The sequence below is a fragment of the Phlebotomus papatasi genome, chromosome 2 (assembly GCF_024763615.1).
Source record: "Phlebotomus papatasi isolate M1 chromosome 2, Ppap_2.1, whole genome shotgun sequence".
In the NCBI taxonomy this organism is placed as follows: domain Eukaryota; kingdom Metazoa; phylum Arthropoda; class Insecta; order Diptera; family Psychodidae; genus Phlebotomus; species Phlebotomus papatasi.
In genome coordinates, this window is record NC_077223.1 from 19220447 (window position 1) to 19245048 (window position 24602).

The window sequence follows — 24602 nt, forward strand, 5'->3', positions numbered from 1 at the left end:
TTACTGAAATTCGTTCGCTGGATATGTTGTGGTCCGGAAAGAGTTAACATAGGAAATGGAAGTTCCTGGAGTTTCGGATCAGGATCAGGATCTAAGGGACACTGACTGGTGATAGTAAATTCCCAGATTGCAGATAAGACTCGGTATCTATCCTACTTTCATCCTGCATAAGAATTATTAAGTTTTTACTGTTCCTTACCAACGAACGATTCAGGATGAAATCTGAGGGACTTTGACTGTTGACTCTGAATTCTCCCATCTACCCTAAAACATACATTAGAGATAAATTGACGAAAACGCAGACAAAATTTTGACGTTACTGAACGTTTCTGAAAATTCGCTTAGTTCATAAAACTAAAAAACTATAAGGACGTTATCTCTTACCGTTTTCTCTGCAGAAGCAGCCGTAATTAATTAGAACATTTATAGATCTGAAGTCGACCAAATATACTCATCTTCCGGCTTATCGAGTCAAAAAAAAAAGAAAATGCGCCTTTTTTCAAGTGATATTACATATTCTTAGTGAAATGATTTTATACATTAAATTACAATACTAATTGATAAATTTGTAAACATTCAATGGAATCAATTCAGTACGTTGAAGTCGAATAACTACCCAAACCAATAAGAATTTCACTAATAGAAAAAACGGCAAAATAAAGAAAGTGTCCTGCAACATTTGCAACAACTACGTTTGCATATTTTATTTGAAGATAAAATTGATTTTTTTTGCAGGCGTAAAACACTTAATAATGTGTAAGTAAAAGTTAGACAAACGGAAGTTTTACTTATCCACAATATTTATTCCTTTTATACTAAAAGTGTTTGTTTCTTATCTTGAATGACAAAGTAAATCTTTCCGTTTCTTTCCCTTTTCACTTTTTAAAATTTCTTTTCTTTTTTTTTTGAAATGAGAAAGTGATTATTTTCCCATTTATGTTGCAATCAGCTGAAAAAAAATAATAAGTAATTTATTAATAAATAAAAATTAAATAAATAAATTTAAAAAAAAACTTACAGATTTCACGGTTGCTTTTATGAAATCCTTCTTGTGTGACAGATCGAACTGTGGAAACTTTGCATAAACTTGCTTGCAAACAGTTTTCATCGTAATTTCTTCTAGATTAGCATCATCGAGAATTTCCTTGACGTATCCCTTGATTTCATCATCCTGCGAAAAAAAGAAATCATTAGTTATAGTTTCTTCCATAAACAAAACTTTTCATTTGAAACTTACAGTTGGGAAGGTTGTTTTGGACTTCTTAGCCAATGGTTCATCTTCAGAAGCATCTTCCTTATCATCCAATTCGGGCTCTTCTTCCTCTTCTTCGCTTGTGGTTTGATCTTTTGTAACTTTAGTCTTGGCGGCCGTACGCTTCGGACGTGCCTTACCTGAAAGTCAAAAAGGATTAAAAAGAAAAATTATCAAAATGATCAATTGTGAACCCGAGCAATCTAGCCAAAAGAACCTTTTGCCGGCGATGGCGTTGACTTGGACTTTGCATTTCCGGAAGATTTGTTATTTTTGTTGACTCGCCCCTTCTTGCCATTCTTCTCGCTCTCCTCACTCTCTGCCTCAGATTCCTCCGTGTCACTTTGTGCCCTCTTCTTGCGCGTCACGCTGCGCCCAGTTGCTGCAGCTCGGCGACGTCCACGTCCACCTCGCTTCGGTTCGTCACTCTCCTCATCGGATGTCAGTGATTCCTCTTCACTCTCAGACCGTTGGCGTTTGCTACGACGAGCTGGACGACCCCTCTGTCCACGGGGTGGTGCCCTCCTCTTACCAGCATCTGAGTCTGAACCACCTCCAGAAGGATTATACTGTCCAAACGATTGATATCTTAATTTCTCATCAACTATACATAAACTAACTATAATTAAGTACCCATGTTCAACCCAATCTACCGTGCAGCCACCGCCGTCTTATCGTTTTTCTCAAACTTTTATAATTACAAGTTCACATTGCACAAACTTATTTCTTAGTTTGAAGTAAACTTTAAGCCAGTAGGCTTTTCTATATGCTCAAATTATTATTCAAGCCAAGTTGATAATTTGTTAGGGGGAATCAGTGGCGCAATAGGCAAGACCGTTGGCTCTTGGGCGGATCGATTCTCTGGCTCGACTAACTGTTGTGACTTCGAGTCCCGCCCGATGCAAAAGATCTAAATGTCTAATTTAGCCAATTTTCATATGTTAATAACGTAATATAATGCACCGCCTACACCCAACAATTCCGGGAGCATGGAAGACACATACACACAGCGGGGAAGGCGCTCCTGGGCGAGTCTACAAAGGGACTAGCAGATTCTTCTAACACGGGATATGGACATTGTAAAAAAAAATGATTACTTTGTAATACAATATCTCGATACGATTAATAATAATAATAATTTGTTAAATGTGGAGCTCAGAGGCAAAATGACACATATCCTATGCTTTAGCCATAGGATATGTGTGATTTTGCCTCTGAGCTACACAAATAATAATAATAATTTGTTAAATAATAATTTTTTTCTGTTGTTGATAATTTGTTAGAAAATGTCATAACTTTTATATTCATCCGTTTTTAAGAAATATCTCAAATATTCATTTTCAGTTGCATGTTATATACTTAAAGTTTAATTAAATTAAATTAGCACATTCTGTGCTTTAAATATACTTTACTTTTCACTTCAACTTGTGCTATCTTTCAGTGACTTCAATAATATCTTCCCTTCCTAAACAGTTTTAGCGCAGCAATATTTTGTTCATACTGCAACAAAGGCCGTTAATAAAAGATTTTCATATAAGTGTTTAAAAGTTTTTCTTCTAATGGCAAGTTTTATTTGAAAATTCAATAACGCCAGAAACGTAATTCACTAATATTTTCAACAATTCCTTATATTCTTCAAGACGTATTTTGGAAAACATTATGAAAACAAAAATTACAACAAAAATGCTCGTAGTTTGTCTTATTTTTGGTCCAGAAATCAATTTCATTAATTCTTATTGCAACTCATTTTCTTCTGGTTTTATGATTATTGTCCCACTTCAGTTAATTATTCAGATAAGCCTGAACAAAAAAGGCTTTTAACTTTCGTAAGCAAAATTTATCGCGGTTTTAAATTATTTATCACCTTCAACTCTCAAATGGCACGTTTAATAGTTGAATCCCTTGATTAAAAATATAATGCATCAGTAGAAAGCATTTCAGTTTAAAATACCGAGGTTCTTTGAGTAATTCTTTAGGTCAACCAATAATAGCCAAAACGCCCTCGATATTCTTTTTTGTTTGGAGTTCTAAAGAATCAAACTCAATTAAGTTAAATATGTAGTGTAGACCATGAAGTTTGAATCGACGCCCCTAATTCAATTTTTTTTTTTGAAATTTATTCATTGCTTTTTGCTAATTGTGTTTTTTTGGAAAATGCGTTGCATTAGTTACTAATGGAACAGTTGTTCCAAAAGATAATTCGTTAAAAAACAACGAACAATTTCCCAAAAAATCATTTTATTTACGAGTGATGATCCAACTTTCATTGTCGGTACATGATTCACTTTCCTTAATTTCATTAGATAAGTAATTTTTCTCAGCTTTCGACTCGGTCTCCAAGCCTTTCCCTTAATTCCCTCTCCTAGTTATACCCCATTCTTGAAAATTATGCACCTTTTATGACCAGCGCGCAATAACTTTTGTTTGTAAATATGTTTTCGAAATTGTTTAAGAGAGCGAGCAAGATGACTAGTTCTAGGTTTCATTCACTCTCATTGAAATATCAAAAACATGTTTACAAAACAAAAGTTATTGTGCGTTAGGCATTATGCTTCCTAAAGGATCCAGAAAATAAATATCGATGCTCCCTACGATCACTATTGTTACATTGATAGCTACACTTCTTATTGATAAGCTGATTTAATCAGTTGGATTGTATCAAGGAACGACTCGATCTCCAAATAAAGCCAATCCCCCCTGATGGCCATTTTTTTACGATTATGCAGGTAGCCGTTCCCTATGCCAAAGAAACTAATTATCAACTCCGAAGAGTCCAGAATATCGAGCTCGGTACGTTCTCTTTTTCGATAGTCATTACTGACTTCTAATTTTGCTATAATAGCATTACAGTCCATCTAGGATCTTGGTCTTATCCATGAGTCACATGTCACTCTCTGCCACTTCGTCTGATCCCCCCTTTAATTTCATCAAGTTTCTTATTAGCTGGACATTTTTTACAATCTCAACTTTTGTGCTCCGAGGTGAACTGCGACTTCGTCAGATCGGGCCTAAATTTTGCATGTACACGTTTTGACTTCATAAATCACGAATATGACACGGTAAAAATCGCTTTTTTGCGACAAATGGAATTCAAGTGCTTCTGAAGAGAGAACGAAAACAGATATCGACGAGCGGTTTTCGGCAAAGGTTAAATATCAATAAGTGGCTAGAAGTTGATGATGTCAGACCCCCCCCACCCCTACCCCTCCTTCCGCAATTTTGGAATACCCCCAAATTTTGTTTTCTCAATAACTCAGCCCCTATTACATCGATTGGGCTCAAATTTTAGTATGTTATAGCTGGGCCTTAGGGCTTTCCATCAATACCAAACTTAAGGTCCCCTGACCCCCCTGACCCGAGCTAGTGTGGATCAAAAATTCAATTTTCAAATGGTCATATCTCTGTTTCTAATTATCGGAATTTGAAAAATTTTGGTGTTTTGGAAAGTCCTCGTGGAGTACTACAACCTTTATGACACCCCAATTTTATCCGATTTAATCGAAGGCCCGATTGATCGAAAAATCAATCTTCGAATAATCGATCGCGAATATTTCGAAAACTAGACGATGCTTTTTCTTCAAATTTTAATATTTTATAGCTGAGGTCGAGACCTTCCCAACGGTGGGTCGCACTCCTCCCTCGATGTTCCCTGACCCGAGTTATAACCAAAAATGTCTTGACCAGACTGCATTTTCTGTATTTATAAAGGGATTTCGATGAAATTTTAGTATATACTGTATCTGAGAGCAAGATCTTTCTAACGATGGGTCCCATTCGTCTCTACCTCAACCCATTGTACCCCGACCCTTACAATATCTATATGGACCGGACTCTATCTCTTATGTTTATTAACCGATTTCAATGAACTTTTTTTTCTTTTGTTGGTCTTCCCCACTCAGACTTGGGGATCTTAATGAAAATTATGTTGATGGTCTCCCGATCGATTTAAAGAAGAATCTAAATATTTAGTCAGGGGCCCATCAAGCCTAATAAAAAGTGAAGATATTTTTCACTTTTCCTTGTAAAAAATTTGCAGCTATTGCACCGCCTCTTAAACAAATTTGCTCGTAGTTCTTGTATTATTTCGGCGAACATTATGAAATATGTTTTTTTTTAGATAGCTTTTAATGCACGATTTCGAAACATATCAGACTGATAAGTCAATTCTTTTTAGGAAAAAAACTTGCCAATATTCTTCAGTGTCTCTATGCAAAAACGTAAAGAAAAATGAAATGTTGAGAGGCCCCTGCATTTATGCATGTTTCACATAAGTTTTAAAAGATATTTTCTCAGTTATCTTTAGGGAATTTTCTTTAAAATAGGTATTTTATATTTTTAGAAAATGACAGAAACCAACGAATGAGTCATTTAAAATTGTAGTCCTAAGTGTTGCTTATCGCCTGGTGTCAATTAATTTTTAATATTTTGTTTAGTTTATTTTATACAAATTTTTAAATCCTCACTTTAAGACCATTTTTTGGTAATTCTTAGAGAAACTCCAGTTTTACACCCTGAAGGAGTGGTTTTATAAAGTTTTTTGTAATTAGCAAAATTGAAGCACAGCTAATGAGCTTTCTAAGGCTGTCTACACACTATGAGCATTTTTTAAAAAAATTCTTTAAAAAATAACCCTAAAAAGGTTTTTAAAAAGAATCGGCTCTACACTAGTGAAAATTTTTGTAAAAAAATGGATTTTTTACAGAAATTTGCCTGGTATGTAAGCAATTTTGTAAAAAAAACCGACCCATTTTTATTTTTTAAAAAATTTTTTAAAGAATTTTTTTAAAAAATGCTCATATGTGTAGACAGCTTAACGGACCCACACTTTTTAAGTTCTGTTCATTAGAACCTGAGATATAACGGATAATGTAAGGCAAAGCAGAAAAAATATAAAAGTATTAATAAAAAAAACATTGTCACGTGATGAAGCAAAACCAAGGTCAGATTCTTAATCAGGGGACTTGACTCTATCAAACGTACCATGTGAGATCTCCGTTAGCAAAACCGTGTTGCATAGTGTTATTAATGACAAATAAATTCTGAAAAAGCAATAAGAAAGGTTGCTATTTAGGATTTTGAGACCGTCAGGAACTTTGCTAAACCTCTAGTCTGAAGACCGCTTTACAGCTCACCCCAAGAGCTTCCGATTTAAAACACTACACTGAGAAAAAAAGAGGCTGCGATTAACTTTTTTTCGTTATAACTTTAACACTTTTTGGGTGTAAAAATATATCAACATTTTTTAATGTTAATTTTGCACCTTTTATGGGTAAGATCAACATGAAAGAAGGGTAACTTTAACCCATAATACACCTAAAAAAGGGTAATCTTTACACCGTTTTCGGATCAATATTGCGGGGCAAAATTAACATTTCCGGAATGTTATTTTGACTTTTTCGGATTTCTCTCAATGAATTGATTGAAATTGTTTTGGAAAGTCTGCAAGAGACCAAAAGTACGAGTGCGACAACTAATTTAGCACTTCAGAAGTACAGTATTGACCAAAAATTTCTTGACAAAGTTATATTCGAGAAATCAGGTGGAATCCCATTCGACCTTCCTGACCCGAACTAAAAGGGGTCAAAATGAATTTTAAGACAGCTGTCTTTACGCATTCCGAGGTTGCTTGTAAAGAATCTCAGCTGCCATAAGCTTATCTGAGATTTTCTTTAGTTTATCCAAATCTCCCTCTACCTAGTTGATCCACTTTGTTTTCGATCGCCCAACTGTTCTTTTTCCAAGTAGGTTTCCATCTAATGCTCTTTTCGTCGGTAAATTCAGCTGGATTCTTCACTCGTGCCCGACCCATTGTAACCCCTTTCTAGTGATTTCTGCAGTTCATATTCGGTCATTCCATGTCGGTAGCCGGAACAAAACATGAAGAGGAAGTACACTGAGTTGAATTCCCACCCCTGTGCCCCGATCTCAAAAGCTTTCGACTCGGTCTCCAAGCCCCCCTCCTTATTCCCAATTTTGAAATTTCTTTCAAAAATATTGCCTCGGTAGTATAGTGGTCAATATCCCCATCCAATCCCGATTCAACTTACATCCGATCCACTGTCTGAGTCGTCCTTTTTGCGCTTTCCCTTTGTTTTGGAGAAGCGCTCATCGCTCTCCTCTGAACTGGAATAGTCAGGATTGAAACCGCGACCGGCTGTTGAACGTCTCGGTCTGCCGGATGTTGTGGTTGATGTGACTTTTCGGGAACGTCTTGGTTCCTCTTCGCTCTCCTCTTCGGCCTCTTCTTCTGCCTCTTCAGCGGCCTCTTCATCACCTTCGGGTGCTAGGAGAAAGCCACATATGCGCTCAGCTAGTTCTTCCTTGCCGCCCTTTTTGTCCAAATTTAGAACGTCACAGACATTCTTCAGCAACTTCACATCGTGCTTCTGTGCAGCTTCGAGTTTTTCCTTGTACTCATCGGATTCCTCATCGAAGGCAAATCCGGAAAATTTGCGCAGATTCTTCTTAATCATTGTGACTTTTCCGGGATTGTCAAAACAGATCTGAAAGAATGATATAGAGGATATTTTGGGGGAGTCCTAAATTGGAAGTTGAAATTGAGGTTGGTGTGTTACCAAGTGCAGAGTCTGTAGCCCATCGGCTTTTGTATTTGTAATGTTGCTGTCGATCTTGGCTATGAGTCCCAATGGTATGGCACTAGATTCCTGCTTTTCAGCACCCTTCTTTGCGGTGCTACCCTTTTGCTTCTCCTCCTTTACTTTCTCACTATTTTCCTTTTTATCCTTCTTATCTTCGTCATTCTCCTTCTCACCATTGTCCACATCATCATCCTCTGTTGTTCCCGCTTCTGACTTGCCATCCGTATCCTGTTTCACATCTGCGTAGATGGCAATTTGGCATCGCAATGTTAATCTCCCTATCCCAAGTATTTTTCCACCCAAATCAACTTACCTAATTTTTTCTCCTTGGACTCGTCATCGCTTTTCTGATTTACCGCGTCTTTTGAATTTTCACTGTTCTGTAGGAGGTACAGGGAGTAAAAGGGGAGCGCGAAAGAGAGAAAGGGAGAGAATGATGAAAAATAGTGATGTAGTGTAAACAGCAAGATACAAATACAGGGAAATTTAAGAGTGGCAATGTGTCAAAAAATGTTGAATCAATTTTCACAATATATACCACATCCCAGTGAAATATTTTAACACACAATATCCCCAACAACCTCATCTACCCTTTTACATATATTTCGCCACCAATAGTGATGTATGATAGGGGAGAAATGCAAAAAATATAGAGGGATTTCTACTTACGGCGTCCATTTTTGAGTTTATTTTTGGGTACCTTTTTTGGGTGGGATTCACACAAACGCAAAATCCCTCCAATAACACCCAAAAGCACCCAAATTTCCCCTTTTCCCGCCAATTTGCTCTTTTGGGTGTTTTGTGTGTTTACGTCGCTGTTTTTGCATAACTCTCAAAATTTTTCAAGTGAAAAAATATGGGAATTCTAGGCCTTTCCAAGTTGATAGCTGATCTTGTGCCAACAGCTATTAAAGAAAATGAAATTAAGAACTATTTTGGTGAGTTACCCCAATGCACGAGTATTCCTAACCTCGCAATTTGTTTTTCATCCCAATTTTCCACCGGTTTTCAGGTCGGAAAGTGGCTATTGATGCTTCCATGTGTTTATATCAGTTCCTAATAGCTGTCCGGAGCGATGGAGTACAACTGACCACCGTCGATGGAGAGACAACGTCGCATTTAATGGGAATTTTCTACCGGACAATCCGGCTATTAGACAATGGCATAAAGCCAGTCTATGTGTTCGATGGAAAACCCCCGAATCTCAAGGGTGGAGAGCTCCAGAAGCGAGCTGAACGCCGGGAAGAAGCCCAGAAGCAACTGCACAAGGCTACAGAGGCCGGCGATCAAGAAGCCATGGACAAATTCAACAGGCGCCTTGTGAAAGTCACCAAGGAGCACACGGAGGAGGCTAAACAACTGCTAAAACTCATGGGAGTCCCCTACATCGAGGCACCCTGTGAAGCTGAAGCTCAGTGTGCTGCAATGGTAAAGTCAGGGAAAGTCTTTGCCACAGCCACAGAAGATATGGATGCTCTGACCTTTGGATCGAGCATCTTGCTCAGACATTTGACATCGAGCGAGGCTAAGAAGATGCCCGTGCAGGAAATTAACTACGACAGGATGCTACATGGCTTAGAGTTCAGTGTTGATCAATTCATTGATTTGTGCATCCTCCTGGGATGTGATTACTGTGAGAGTATCAGGGGCGTAGGGCCCAAAAGGGCCATTGAACTCATCACTCAGTACAAGAGTATTGAGACGATTCTCGAGAAGATTGACAAGAAAAAATACACAGTACCAGAGGATTGGAATTTCAACCAAGCCAGGCAGCTCTTCAAGGAGCCAGAAGTTCAGGATCCTCAGAGCATTGAGGTAAGAAGATTTAGGATAAGTGTACCAAATTCCGGCCAGCTTGCAATTCCGGCCACATTTTTTTGTTCCTCAAATTTCCATGAATTTTTAGTTTTTACATACTCTAGATATTATAATACAGAAAATAATAAAAAATATCGCTTCGATAATCTGAAAAAGACATTGAAAGAATTCCGGAAGGGCAAGAAACTATGAGAATGAAGGTGGCCGGAATAAGCCACCAATGCTATGTCTACATTTTTATTCGTTTTAAAATATAATAAAGAATGATTTTAGAGAAAATAAAGACGATAAACTGTCTACAAGGTTCCATGCAACACTCTTTACAAAAACAGTAACAAAAAACTCAATTTGTATTAAAAATATTACATTTCAAACTTGAGACTTTTGCATGCAACTATGCCGAGATTTGGCACACTTACCCTATATAATTTTTATGATTTTTTTCAGAGATAATGAAATTTAAAAAAAAAATACATTTATGCGGCTGCCACATCTTTTAGATCAGTAAAATTTCATGAAGTCGAAATTCGCATCTCTTTCTTTCTCAAACGTATTTGTCCATCTCACTCTTTCTTACTCTTCTTCTTCTTTTAAAAATCACAATAAATTGAATTTAGCTTAACCGAATTTGTACAGTAGACTCTCGCTCAATCGGCTCTTTTTAATCGGGCGAAAAAATTTGTTGACAATTTTCACGTTCAATTATGAAGCTAATTTGCTCATATTCGCTGTAGTTCTTCCTATTTTATCGTTATTCTTTATAATTGAACGCTTTTTCTGGAATTTACAAAGGCTTTTACGCCCTAATCTATCGATAAACGGAATGATATTTTGCCCCAAATACACAATTGAAAGTCTACTTTTGTGCAAAAGAATGAGATAGTCATATGGAAAACGCGTGAGGAAGAAAGGGATGTTAATTTTGATTTCATGAAGTTTTCCTGAATTAGGCCCCTGATCTAAATGTATGCCGAAGCCATTAAAATTTTAAAACAGAAATTTACTTAACATGTGATTAAATTCAATCGGTAGTAAAATAAATAAATAAAATCCAATCAGTGGAAAATGATTTATTGATCGTCGAAAAAAATTAAATTCAGTCAGTAAAAAAAGAAAATTTGATTAGTAAAAAAATAGTTTTTGATACACGTAAAAATATTCGTGAAACTAGGAATTAAGACTATTATGCCTCCGGCATACCTTTTAGATCGATAAAATTTCATAAAATCGAAATTCGCAATTCTTTCTTTCTCAAAAAATGTGCATAATGCCTTCGGGACACCTTTTAGATCAGTAAAATTTCATGAAGTCGAAATTAGCAACTCTTTCTTTCTCAAACGTATTTGTCCATCTCACTCTTTCTTACTCTTCTTCTTCTTTTAAACATCATGACAAATTGAAATTAGCTCAATCGAATTTTTAGTGCAAAAGAATGAGATAGGCATATGCAAAATGCGTGAGGAAGAAAGGGATGTTAATTTTGATTTCATGAAATTTTCCTGAATTAGGCCTCTGATCTAAATGTGTGCCGAAGCCATTAAAACTTTAAAACAGAAATTTACTTAACATGAGATTAAATTCGATCGGTAGTAAAATAAATAAATAAAATCCAATCAGTGAAAAATGATTTACTGATCGACAGAAAAAAAAATTAAATTCAGTCAGTATAGAAAGAAAATTTGATTTAGTAAAAAAATAGTTTTTGAAACACGTAAAAATATTCGGGAAATTAGGAATTAAGACTATTATGCTTCCGGGACACCTTTAAGATCGATAAAATTTCATGAAATCGATATTCACATTCCTTTCAATCTCAAATTGTTTGCATTGCAATTCTCTCGCACTATTCTTCTTCTCTTGAACATTATACTAAATTTAATTTAGTTCAGTCCAGTTTGAGACTTAAAGAATGAGATAGACTTATGCAAATCTTTTGAGGAAAAGGATTTTTACTTCATGAAAATTTCCTGATCTAAAATGTGTGCCGGACCCATAAGAAAATAAATTCGGTCAGTAGAAAAAGGACATTTGATTTAAAAAATAATGAATTTAGTCAATCGTCAAATTTTGTTCTGGATAACCAGAAGATATTTTGCAAAACGGGATTTAATCCGAAATTGGATACAATCAAAAATAAAAATCAATAAAAAAACAGTAATGGCTCCGGCACAAATTTTAGATCAGGAAAATTTTATGAAATCGAAATTCGATTTTTTTTCTCACATGCCTTGCTTATGTCGATCTCACTTTTTTTACACTCTTCTTCTTCCTTTAAACATCATAACAAATTCAATTTAGTTCAAAGTGGAGAGCGAAAGAATGAGACAAATATATGCAAAACTTATGAAAAAAGGGGATATGATTTGTGTTTTCATGAAAAATTACCAAGACCCAAACCAAAGAAGACTGTGAGTCCTTGGGGAATTAACAATATCCTTCTGATAATTTAAAAGTTTGACATTATATTTCTCGAAAACGGTTTAATCGATCGTGAAATTCGGTTTAAAGTCGATGCATGACTTAAGCTTTAAATCTGACTGTTCTATCTGGTAGGCCACACCAATCGATTTTTAAAGCCATCGAGTATTACAGTCTTGAACACTTCTTCTGAAGACAATTGTGGTTCATCTCATCATAGGTACTCATTAGTGAACTGATTTCAAATTTCTGAGATATCTTAAGGTGCAGGTCCTCAAGAAATGGGTGACATTATTTTATAAAACTTGTTTTTAGTGCTCAATCTCCACAGAGAAACCTCGTTGTATCATTCCTAATAACGGGTTTCAAGGTCAAAAGTTTAAAAGGCTTTAGAGACCGCATTTATCAACCGAATGGTAGCATATTTTAGCTCGTTGAAAAGGTCTTCGAATTTCTGACAAGTCTGAACTTAACTTACACAACTAGTATTATCCAAAAATCAATTGAATTACTCCTTAACTATTTTGAGCAATCATTTGAGTAATTTATGAATAAGTTCAAATAGTAATAAATTCAAATAGTTTTGCCCTTGTCCTTTAAAGAATTTTGCCAATGAAATAAATAAACCACGCCCCTAATAGGATTTACAACAAATTCTGTCTGGTTTTTTTCTAATCTCTTTATTCTTTATCTGAATTATAAAGAACTTTAATGTTGCACATGAGCAAATTCTGTAAAAAGTCCTGAACCAAATAATATTTTTTTTACTTTTTATTGAAAATTTTTCTGGGGGTGTGGCCTATTTTTCAGGGTTTTCTATACTTCAATAAGGAGATAATTTATTCTATGGTGATTGTAATCGAACTTTTAAGTAATACAATACTAAAGAATTTTTATCTCAATAAGAGCTGTAGCTCTTGAAAAACCGAGATTAATTTTCAGTGGGCGGGGCTTAAATTTAAATCCCCATCTCTCCTTGGAAATTCAGTAGTTTAACCCTTTAAGAACAAGAATGTTTAAAATCGGGGGTCAGAAAAAATCACTTTTTTTAGTTTTTAGAGCAAAACATAGCTTGAGAAGGCCGTAGGAAAAATTTCATTTTTGGGTCACCGGTGACCCAATCGTCCTTAAAAGGTTAAGTCATTTCGACATTGCTAAAGCTAGAAATATTCCAAACAGATCAAGTGGACGGATCCAGATGAAGATGGAATTGTGGCTTTCCTCTGTGGACACCGTCAATTCAATGAGGAACGCATAAGATCGGGCATCCAGAAGATCAAAAAATCCAAGTCAATGGCTACTCAGGGACGTCTAGACAGTTTCTTCAAGGTTCTACCCACAACTTTTGCCACAAAGCGCAAAGCTGAGGAACCCAAGAAGAAAGACACTGCTAAGAAGGCAAAGAAAACTTTTGGGAAGAAAAAATAGGACTGATGCTACATTTTTTTAATTATAAAATTTCAAGCTTACAATTTACATTTCCTGCAGCATATATTGTTTGGCGAGTGCTCGCAAGAACTTCATCTTGCGATTATTTGCTGCTTCTCTCTTGATCTCTTCATTATTGTTGGCATTCAGTTCCAGTTGACTCATGTAGGAGATCTAGAGTTAAAATTGGGATAAAATAAATGTTTTCGTGTCAATTGAAAGGCTTTTAAATGACCTACCACTTGCAACTTCCTCGTGTGCTCGTTCTTTTTCGCATGGAGATTTATGATGAATTCCAAGATGGTCACATCCCAGATGCACGAGTAGTAAGTGTCAATGGCGTCAGTGAATGTAGCACTTTTCTCAGAGATGCACTTGAACGCCAAGCTGTAGTCAATTTCATCGAGGAATTGACATAGAACTGTGGCTTGCATGTGACAACCCAAATTTGTGCTGCACTTGATCATCCTCCTCACCATAGCGTCGTCAATTAGTGGCTTCTGGAGGTGCAAAGTGCAGTACTCTGTGCCTGAAATCAGTGCATTGACATATCCCTTCATAGCAGCTTCGTTATTCCCATTGAGATAGTCCAGATCGGCCTTCAATTTGATCCAGGAGATATTCTGTGGATAGAACTTCAAGTTCTGGTCCAGAAGATGGGATAATGTCTCAGAAATTGTTCTCATGTTGTAGGCACCGGTACTAGGAAAGAACATTGTGCGATATGCAAAGTTTATTTATCCTAAAAATCCTAATAGTTAAAGGAATGTGAGGTTATATTGGTTATATCCGTCCTAACCTCACACTTAAACCCTTTAAGGACGAGAGGGTCAAACATTTTGGGTCTGAGAAAATCACTTTTTCTCACTTTTTAGAGCAAAACATAGCTTTACAAGGCCGTAGAAAAAAGTTCGTTTTTGGGTCACCGGTGACCCAATCGTCCTTAAAGGGTTAAAAGAAAATTTGGCTACAAAAACTTTGAATTTACTCTTTGATTACAATTCTGACAAACTTTTACATTAACTCTTGAAATATTAGGTAAAATTCTTAACAATCTCACCTACTATAATCCCAACAAAATTTCATGTCCTCCGATCACGCCCAAACTTTGTCAAAACGTGTTTTGACAGTTCCTGATCATGATGGATGGCTAAAAACCGTTCCCGTCCGTCCGTCCGGTCTTTGGAGCTTAATAGCTCCTAAATTAAGAGATATCGACTTGCGGTTTTCGGCAAAGGTTACATATCGTATGAAAATTGCAACTTGGTGCATTGACCCCCCACCCCTCCTTCCGCCATTTTGAATACCCCCTTTTTTTGTTTTCTTAATGGCTCCGCCCCTATGGCATCGATCTGGCTCAAATTTTAGTATGTTATAGCTGGGACTTAGAGCTTTCGATCAATGGCAAACTTAAGGTCCCCTGACCCCCCTGACCCGAGCTATAAGAGTCTAAAAAAAAATTTTAAAATGGCCATAACTGCGGTTACAATTGTCAGAATTTAAAAAGTGAGGGCGTCCTCTCGTGAAATTCCACTTCCCCTTCTAACATCACAATTTCATAAAACCACCGCTAGGGGCGCTATTTTTAAAAAGATTTTTCAATTTTCTAAATTAAATAACTCAAAAATTCCATTGTGCATCGGGCTGAAAATTTAGTATGTTGTAGCCGTTGATTATACCTATCAAACAAAAAAATACTTAAGTCGATCCATAACCCCTGACCCGAGCTATAAAGGGTCAAAGTTCGAACATTGATCGGCCTCTATCTCCGGTTCTAATTAACATATCGACCTAAATTTTACCTTTTTGCTTTCGTCTCGATGAGCAGTTTCAGATGCAAGTTCAAAAAGTCACCACAGGTGGCGCTGCGATACCGTCAAAATTCATCGAAATTCAAACTCATTTTTCTCTAAAATTCCTTTGTGGAAGTTAATGAAATTTTAGAGTGTTGTAGTCCAGTCTAGGAAGTTTCCAAAATGGTGCGTAAGTGCGCTGTGGTTACAGTAGAACCGGAGATAGGAGGGGTCAAAGTTCACGAAATTAAAAATATCATATCTCCGGTTCTATTTGACCGATTTTGATGAGTGAGAGCTTAGACGAAAGATCTCACTAAATGCTATAACTTTCTAGGACATTTGAACTTCGTGGGACCAACACCAGGGGCGCCACAGTCGAAAAACTAATTTCAATATCACATAACCTCAATTATCTCGACTGTCGCTGAATCGATTTTAATGATTTCGTAGACATAATTGTAGAGGATATTAGTGTATACATTTCGTCCATACATCATTTTTCGATCAGACAATGCGATCTGTCCGATTTTGCCGTTTAAATGTAAAAAATTGACTTTTCCCACAATAATGCTTTGAAACCACTCAGATGCCAATTTGACTACTTCTTCTCGACCAAGACACTCAAAATAGGGTTTTTAAATGGAAAGTCTCACAAAATACAACAATTCTTTGATATAGTTTAAGTTCATCAAATGAAAACTTGGGGCGCTCTGGTCGAAAAATGAGTTTAGAAACAAACAACCTCGATTATCTCGGCTTATAATTAATCGATGAGATCTATTTCACGGTAAAATTGTAGAGAACATTCTGGTCTACATTTCACCCATATATCACTTTTCTGTCACTTCATCCAAATCTTTGATATTTTGGTTTAAATACGAAATTTGTATAATTTCACGAATTTGATTCAAGATAACTAAATGGCGTCCCCCAACTTCAGCTTTAAATCGAATTTGCATGCATTCCGAGTTAGCTCACATTAAGAATCTCACCTACATAAGCCGGTTAGGATTATCTGTCCTTTTTTCTGTTGAAAAATTCGGTGAAAAGAGGTTATGTATTTTAGGTTAGAAAAAAAAATTACTTAAAAAAGTTCAGGGATAAAAATATTTTGCCACTTGTGTCTCAAATTACGAATTATTACTCGATTAGGAAACATCTGAGTTTGTTCTTGGGGTTCTTGGTAAACTATGCACTGAATTTTTCAGGTTAGGCTCAACATAACCTTTTTCTAAATAACCTCTTTTTTGTGCAAATGATTGGAACCAGGCCCTCATTTTCTTGTTTAACCAAAAAATATTTTGTAATTCCTGGTTGTATTAGGCATTGTCTATTAGGTCTACAGTAGACTCTCGCTCAATCGGCTCTTTTTCAATCGGGCGAAAATTTTTGTTAACAATTTTCACGTTTAATTATGTAGCTAATTTGCTCAAATTCGCTGTAGTTCTTCCTATTTTATCGTTATCCTTTATAATTGAGCGCTTTTTGTGCAATTTACAAAGGCTTTGACGCCCAAATCTATCGATAAACCGGATGACATTTCGCCCTTAATGCCCATTTGAGAGAAAGTCTACTGTATTATGTATCGGTTAAGCGGTGATTGAGGTTATGTGATATTAATTGCGGTTTCTCGACTGTGGTACCTCTAGCATTGGTCCTATGAAGTTTAATGTTTAAGAAAGTTATCGTGATGTTCCATCTCTATTTTTTTCCTCAGATGTTCATAGTCGCATTTAGACTATAATTTTCTAGGTTAGGTTAAACATAACCTCAAATTGCCTTAACCACAAAAGATGATCATCATCTTTGCTAAATTTAAATAAATAAATGATTCCTTACTTGGCAATGGATGTTGGCCAGAGGAACATGTAGTCACAGGAAATCTCGACATTCGTGTCATCCTTGATGATGTTGAGAATCCTGGCCAGGAGCGACATAATTATCGATACAATAAACGGTTCCCGGAGTTTATTGAAGAAACTCGAGAAATTATTCACTGCGAGTGTTGGTGAGTCTCTGGACATGTTCCTCTTGTTCCCTGGCGTAGCTGAGAACATCGGTAGCACAATCTCCCAGGCCTCCCGGCAGATCCTACTGGGTTTCCCCTTTTCAATGTCCATGGCAGCTCCAGCGAGGGCAGAACTCAGCTCCAGGGTGGGAGATCGCTTCTCTGGGAGTATGAGACTGGCCCAATCTGACAGATTGAGCAGCATGGCGATGCTGTACTCGAGTATTTCTGTCCGAGGAATTGCTGTATCACCATTTTGCAGTGAGAGGATGCACTGTTTGCATTTGAGGCCAATTGCTGCAGATTCCGGATGCTTCCGTGGCCAGTCATTGAGACACTGGCATATTTGCACCAGGAGAATCTCCCAGGAAATTAATTTGCCCATTTTTGCCACGGTTGACGTATTTGCTAAATCAGAACGTTGGGTTTCTGTCTTGAGTGTATTGAGGAGAGCAATAGCTGATCCGTAGTCTTTTCTGTTGGTCAGTTCTTTAGCCTTTCCCAGAGTTATATAGGCAAAATCCTTCAGGAAACCTCTCTGGAGGGATTTCAGGACAGATTGCAGGGGAATTGGGATAGACCAGCTCGGATTGACCTCCCACAATTCTCTGGGTTCTCTTGGACGTCGTCGATCATCGTAATCCTTAATTGGAGCAAGTTTCTTGCAGAGTTTCTTCACATCAGACGCATTGCTATTGATCAATTGTCTCTTCAGGTTCCCAACTTCCAAGCGATGATGATTGAGGTCACACATCTTCCAATCAGTTTGAATACTGATCTGCGGGAAGGGATACTGACTACTCATCTTCATTTTCTCAATGGAAGTCAATTCATCTTCCGGGAGAAGATTCAATGCCCTCACTTCACTCACAATATCCATCTTCATGAGGAGACTCCTGTAGTACTGCCCTATTCTCTCTCTGCTCCTCTGAGAACATCCACTACCCAAAATTTTCGCCGTACACTCCAGGAAAACTTTCAAGTTTTCCACAGAATAATTGTACTTTTGCATAAAATCCGTCGTTTGGTAGCAATTCTCCTCATCCACGAGGCATCTAATTGTATTCAATGCCAAAATACTAGCCTCAATATCCTTCGTCACATTCACCTGACCCACTTTTAGGGCCTCTTCAATATCCAATTCTAGAATTTTTCGATGAACAAATGGAATTTCCATCTCTAGATTATCCCTTTCGAGAATCTCCAAGATACTCATGTACCTCTGATGGACAATCTCCTCATTCATCCTTTGCAGAAGCCCATGTTTCACATCACTCACTCCACATGCCAATAAACATCCCTCCAGCTCACTCTCCGGGACATTGCACAGCAAAAAATCTTCGGGTTTCTCTCCCCGAGACTCATACTCTGTCTTCAAGATGCGCAAATTATCCCGGCATTCAATGGCATGCTGCCTGGCCAGGGCATTGGAATTGATATAGAGGAAGAATTTGCAGAGATCAAAGTGAATTTGGGTCTTAATCTCACACTTGGAGATGAATTTTATGAAGCGAAAATTTTGGCTGGTGTACTCAGAAGTGGAATTGAGAGGGATCAGGGAATCGTAAGTAAGGACACTGGAAAAAATATTACAAATCTCTAAATAAGATTGTAGCACTAATATTCGGCATTGAGGATGATCGTTGGAGTAATCGAGTAGTAGTTGAAAAGTTTTGGTTATAATAGACCTAACCCCAAAATTTCTCACTATTGAAAACGTTTATTATTTTCCAGGTTGGTCCATATAATTTCTAATTCTAGAAAATCTTTTTACCAAATAATAGTATTTAGCATTCTTATCGATGCAAGGGATTAATAAAATTGAATATGTGAGGTTATATTGTTCTTAACCTTAAAATTTTTAGTACAATGTAAGAGAAAGAAAGGAAACTTCACTGGGCCCTGTGATATTTGGGTGATTTGAATGGTAAGTGACAAAAAAGCCAGTGATAAGCCTAGATCAGCTTATAGAGAGAGGTGCGATTCCTTCACTGCAAATTTGGATTGTGGAAAACTCGAACGATATTTAATATATAAATAATGCAAATGTCGTTTACTAATTCAAAAAACTGCATGAAAATTATTACCGTTAGAGTAAGGTGGGGCAACTGGATCGTTTTCCGAAGAGTTCTACTTAAACGCTTGTTTTTGGACTGATGAAATTCTTTTTTAATTCTTCTAAATCCATAGAATTATTCACTGTTTCATTTAGAAACATAATGTAAAAAAAATATCAAAAATATTAAAGAAAATTTATAAAATAATGATAATAGTGAAAGAAGGCAGCATGCTCTAACTGGGTCACCTTTTCGCTAATTTATTTTAATTAAACCTTTGGATTTAAAATACCTTTTTCACAAGGAAAAAACGATAAATGTTTTCAATCAACCAGCTGGCATTAGCGAAAATATCACTGCTAGAAAATTTTTAGTGAAGAACCCAGCTGGCACAAGATTGAAATGAGTCGATTACACTCACTTATTTAATGGATAAAAATACTACTTTTGCTTTTTCTCAAACTTGAATAGTTATATTATGTTACTGTAGTGACTATATTACGGGAATAAAAATAAAAATATTATTTTAAGTGTATTAGTCATAAACGATCCAGATAGCGAAGCGCCCGGATTAGCACACTTGACTATATTAACCCATTCCTTACCATGGTATTATACATCATACGCAAATTGTGTGATTTTTGATGATTTATTTCTGGGCAATTTTTATCCGAATTGCTGTCGGGAATGGATTTTTTAGTAACGTTAGTTATTCAATTACTTGAGAAAAATAGTCCGACAGAGATGAAAATACATTTTGTTATTGTTTTCTTGCTTCGTGGAAGGTCATGCAAAATTTTTGCTCAAAATGGCGGACAGAAAATTCGATATCCCGCCGAATTTGTTAAAATTGACCTCCTTCCTCTTTTCTGATTTGAATTCTAGTTGCCAATTTGTTTTCTTGGATAGTTACTCTATCTAAAGCAATAGAGTTTGTAATAAATTAATGCAAAGAATTTAAATTTAGCGACCGTTAAGGCGTGTGTTTGACAGGGGCTTCCCGCGCACCCATAATAGATAATTTTTTTTTCTTTTCAAAAAATTCATCTATTAATCTGTAGAAAACTAATCTCAAAATATGAACATTCTATCTCAAGTATTTCTGGTACATTGACTGAATAGGATGAGAATAAAAGAATAAAAGTATCTGAAAATCTTTAAAGTCGAATATCTCGGAAACTATAAAAGATAGAGGCTTCAAACCTTACAACCATTTTTAGAGCATTCTTTAGGTATGAGATGTGCACAATTTCACTTGAAAATCAGGAAAATTCGATGAGAAATGTATAAAAGTATCTGAAAAACTCTAAAGGTGATTTTCTCGGAAACTATGAGAGATAAAGGCTAGAGTTGGTAAATTTCATGCATTCCGCCTAAAGTAGGTGGCGACTGCTGTAAAATTTCTAAAATTTTACCATCTCTAATAAAGGCCTTAAATTTTACATCCGTCTATAGGGTCTGTCTAGCTAGAGTCTTCTTTATGTTTGAGATGTGAAAAATTTCACTTAAAAGTGAATGAATTTGGATGAGAAATGCATAAAAGTATGTGACAAACTTTAAAGTCGATTACCTCGGAAAAATCCGTGAAAAATTCCTCGTTCTACGAAGATCCTCGAAAAATTCCGCGATCCGCGAAAAAAAATTGCACTCTGAAAAAATCCGCGTAAAAATTCGCACCCAGCGGAAATCCGCGAAAATCTACGAAAATAATTCACATTTCACGAAAATCCGCGTAAAAATTCGCGCCCCGGAAAATCCGCTTAAAAAATTAGGACGATTTACAGCGTTTACAGCTGTCACCCAAATATCCCGGAAAGCTCTGTGTTTTGTGATGTACACTGCTTTTTTTTGATACAGAAAAGTTTATCTTGCTTCACAGACTTCTTTCTGAATTAATAATTCTAACCTTATTTCGACATTTTTTTCTAGACAATTTTAAACAAAACAAAAAAAAACAAATTTTGAGAATTACTTAATGTACTTTTAAACGTTTCTAGAATTATATCGACTATATCAATTTGCTGGCGGATTCACCATAATTTTTAGAGGTTAGATCTAACGGAGTTAGACTAACTTTTAAACTAAGTAGGATTAATATGGATCACAAGTCTCATTATTATTTAATTCAGCCAATACCGAATGAACACTCAAAATAGAAGTTTTTTAATGTGTCCTCTATCCTCTTCAAAAATTTTACTTAATTTATTGTAAGGTTAGAATTTGATATATAATATTTCAGACAAAAAAAAAAAAAACAATTTAAGAAACAAGCAAAAGCTCTTAAAAAATGTTAAAAATTCATCTAATGTCCTCTCAAGAAGATTAATTTGTAAGGAAAATTGTTTCTTTAAAATTTGACTAATATTTTTAGAGGTTAAGGTAAGAATAACCTCATCGATAACCTTAAAGTTCAAAATATTTTTTTTATTATTTGGGTTGCTATTACACCTCTTGCGCTTTTGTTAAACATAACCCGAAATATTCAGAAAAAAATGTAGAATTAAATTACCACATTCGTTAGAGTGTTTTCTGAAATTTGAGGTTATGTTTGACTCAACCTCAAATATGATGACAGGAAAATTTCGTAGATACAGTGCCCGCTGTGTAATCCGGATGATTGGGAGACAATATGACAGATGTCCACTTCGTAATCCGGATGGATTTTTTTTAACATTTTCCTACGATATTTCGGCAAAACTTAATGCAACACTTTAGAAAATGGAACCTAATTTATTAATTGTAGTTAAAAATGAAATTATTAAAAGATATTAACCTAAATTTGGTCAAAAATAAATACCTATTATATTTCTAATAATACTTAGAATAAAAATTCAAAATGTCGATTTTTTATGTTGGCATGAAAGGACGTTTTGGTCTACGTATAAATTTTTTTCGACATTTCTTTTTTTGTTGAGTTTCTTTAAGGATTATTTAGTGGAATTATACTTATTTCCACCAACTGTATATTTCATTTATTAAACAAAAACTTCACAAGAAAATTCATTTTCATTAGTGACATAACCTCAAAATAACCTCAGAGACATAACCTCAAAATTATTTTATATGTAACCGTCGAGAACTCGTCTGGATTACGCCGATCCGGATTAGAGAGTGGGCATTGTAATTCAATTGTTTAAAAAAAAACCTACAAAATTTTTGCAATTATCAACAAATACTTCAGATAAGAAATGATCAGAAATTCTAATATTTGAGGTTAGAAATTAAAAAATTAAAAATTTTAAGAACTTTAACTTATTTTTGCTGTGCTTCGGGATTAAAACTTGTTTTACATTACATAAACCGCATCAACAGATTCTTTTACACAGAATATTTGTTGATTTTTTGAGGTGAGGCTTAAGATAACCTAAAACTTTTCGAATTACCATTTAAAAGTCGAAAATGTTTTTTTTTCACTAATTTTATTTTTTTTTAATAGTTTTCGATGGCGAAAACTCCTTTGAATACTTATTTATTCTTTTCCTACTAAAAAAAAAAGATTAAGTAAATAATTTTAATTTAAAACGAACAAATTAAAAGCGAATTTTTCTGCCGGAATTTTAAGTGTTTAATCAATTTGCTATGGAAAAATATATAATTAAAAAATGCTACTTAGTCACAATATTCGTTAACCCTTTAACGACGAGGCACTTTTTACGGACCGAAAATCAACAATAAAAATTTAACCGATAAACAAAATCAATGAAACGTCTTACATCTGACTTTGGAAAATCCAAAAGATTCTTATTCGATGCATTTTTTACCTCTACGAGCGATAGGGGCAAAAATAGCCAAAAAATTTAAGTAATTTTTCTGATAATACCAATGAATAATAATGTTCAGTCTAATGAAAAATATTACATATAAATATTGTATTTTCTTTTTCCAAAACGGTTTGGCTTGAAAAAAAATTAGAAGTATAAAAAATAATTAAAATCATTTTTCAATATGAGAATTTAAAAATTCGTCATTTTTAAGGTTAAATATTTACTATATAGCAAATAGTTGGAGACTTGCAAAAAATATCCTAGATTCCTCCAACCTTCTAATTTGTAATTACGTACAAACATAAGAAAAAAATAATTTCAGGCAGTCAGGAAAAAATATTTTCTTTATGGGACACCGGTGTTCCAATCGTCCTTAAAGGGTTAAATTATTTTCTGTTATTTTAAGGTTAATTTAAACATAACCTAACATTTAAAAAAATATTATCAAAAAGCTTTGGGAGTAAAATCTCTAAACAAAGGTGTAAATTTCAATACTTACGCAATGGCCTCAGGATTCTGGCAGATATTCAGCAGATAGTTGATGCTGTCCTGAGGGATTGGGTCCATTGCTGTAGCAAACATTTCGTCCCTGAGGGAGATAGGATCTGTGGATGTGGCTGGAGGATTGAGGCCAAAAGTTGCCTTGTTTTTTAAGAGAGCCTCCTTGAAGATCTTGTACACTCTCAGAGTCCAACGATGATAAATCAGAAGGGCAAATTCAAAGGCCCCCCGACTGCCTTGTGGTCCAATCTTAACCTCATCATTCGTCAGAGGCAGACTCACCAGTGTCCCCGATGTGATTGTGCACAAATCATCCAGTAGCTGAATCTGCTTCTGGAGATTGAGATTCTCAATCACATCGAGATTCCATTTGAGGAATGAGGCCACTTTCAGGGTAAGAATTTTCAGAGCCACTTGCTTCCTACCCAGAATCTCCTCAATAGACTTTGTGGACTCTTTGTCGCCATCCGGGGGAGTCGTGGAACATGCCTCAGTAGGGACATCCGGAAAGATTGTCAGGAACTTTTCAATTAACTCCAGTGGCTGGGGATCTGGAAGTAGACCCGGTTTTAGAGCTTCTGCCTGCAGAGATGTGTTCAATGATGATGTACTTGGGGTGGTTTTCTTCAGATGGGATGTTAGAAGTTCAGGATCTAGGAGAAATTCAAACCAAAGGATGGTTTCTGCAGAAAGGGGCACTGTTTTGGGTCGAAGTGGATCGATGATGTCCATTGTCAAAATAACAATTTTACACGAAAAGTACTATGATTTCCACTTTGGTTAGTAAAAAATATAAACTATGAAGATCTAGTTTTGCGATTTTCACTTTGTTTTCAATGGATTTTTCATGGGAAATACTGTAAAATAATGCTTTTTATTGAGGAGCACTTTCACATCACAACAACACTACATAACCCTATTTTTCACGACGCCATTTGATGTTTGCAGCCAACTTCACACT

At 35.8% G+C, this 24602-nt stretch overlaps 3 protein-coding genes across 4 annotated transcripts; 1 reads left to right on the plus strand and 2 right to left on the minus strand.

Moving 5' to 3' along the window:
• Positions 1-666: 666 nt before the first annotated feature.
• LOC129802961 (protein DEK) lies at positions 667-8584 on the minus strand. Its single transcript, XM_055849222.1, has 8 exons — positions 8521-8584; positions 8165-8231; positions 7828-8090; positions 7300-7755; positions 1470-1821; positions 1238-1392; positions 1019-1171; positions 667-949 (listed from the first exon to the last, which is right to left on the minus strand). The coding sequence occupies exons 1-8, from the start codon at positions 8527-8529 to the stop codon at positions 935-937; spliced, it is 1470 nt and encodes a 489-aa protein (XP_055705197.1). The 5' UTR covers positions 8530-8584; the 3' UTR covers positions 667-934.
• A 54-nt stretch (positions 8585-8638) lies between these two features.
• LOC129802963 (flap endonuclease 1) lies at positions 8639-13730 on the plus strand. Its single transcript, XM_055849224.1, has 3 exons — positions 8639-8789; positions 8864-9666; positions 13267-13730. The coding sequence occupies exons 1-3, from the start codon at positions 8708-8710 to the stop codon at positions 13513-13515; spliced, it is 1134 nt and encodes a 377-aa protein (XP_055705199.1). The 5' UTR covers positions 8639-8707; the 3' UTR covers positions 13516-13730.
• LOC129802959 (integrator complex subunit 8) lies at positions 13519-24596 on the minus strand. Of its 2 annotated transcripts, XM_055849220.1 has the most exons (5): positions 24253-24596; positions 23640-24192; positions 17151-18896; positions 13755-14217; positions 13519-13689 (listed from the first exon to the last, which is right to left on the minus strand). In XM_055849220.1, exons 1-5 carry the CDS (start codon positions 24371-24373, stop codon positions 13561-13563), a joined length of 3012 nt encoding a protein of 1003 aa, XP_055705195.1. In that variant the 5' UTR covers positions 24374-24596; the 3' UTR covers positions 13519-13560. The 2 variants fall into 2 exon arrangements, with proteins under 2 accessions (XP_055705195.1, XP_055705194.1); XM_055849219.1 differs by having other exon boundaries at positions 23640-24596.
• Between the last annotated feature and the right edge of the window lie 6 nt (positions 24597-24602).

What these genes read in the sequence shown, in the direction of transcription:
- LOC129802963 (XM_055849224.1), top strand. Translation starts at nt 8,708, where the DNA reads ATGGGAATTCTAGGCCTTTCCAAGTTGATAGCTGATCTTGTGCCAACA. An exon ending in TGAAATTAAGAACTATTTTG is followed by an intron (nt 8,790 to 8,863) that starts GTGAGTTACCCC and finishes ACCGGTTTTCAG; the next exon opens with GTCGGAAAGTGGCTATTGAT. An exon ending in AGGATCCTCAGAGCATTGAG is followed by an intron (nt 9,667 to 13,266) that starts GTAAGAAGATTT and finishes TATTCCAAACAG; the next exon opens with ATCAAGTGGACGGATCCAGA.
- LOC129802961 (XM_055849222.1), bottom strand. An exon ending in GTCCAAGGAGAAAAAATTAG is followed by an intron (nt 8,091 to 8,164) that starts GTAAGTTGATTT and finishes CCATCTACGCAG; the next exon opens with ATGTGAAACAGGATACGGAT. An exon ending in GGCTACAGACTCTGCACTTG is followed by an intron (nt 7,756 to 7,827) that starts GTAACACACCAA and finishes TCATTCTTTCAG; the next exon opens with ATCTGTTTTGACAATCCCGG.
- LOC129802959 (XM_055849219.1), bottom strand. Translation starts at nt 24,373, where the DNA reads ATGGACATCATCGATCCACTTCGACCCAAAACAGTGCCCCTTTCTGCA. An exon ending in CAGAATCCTGAGGCCATTGC is followed by an intron (nt 18,897 to 23,639) that starts GTAAGTATTGAA and finishes TATTTTTTCCAG; the next exon opens with TGTCCTTACTTACGATTCCC. An exon ending in ACACGAGGAAGTTGCAAGTG is followed by an intron (nt 13,690 to 13,754) that starts GTAGGTCATTTA and finishes TTTTAACTCTAG; the next exon opens with ATCTCCTACATGAGTCAACT.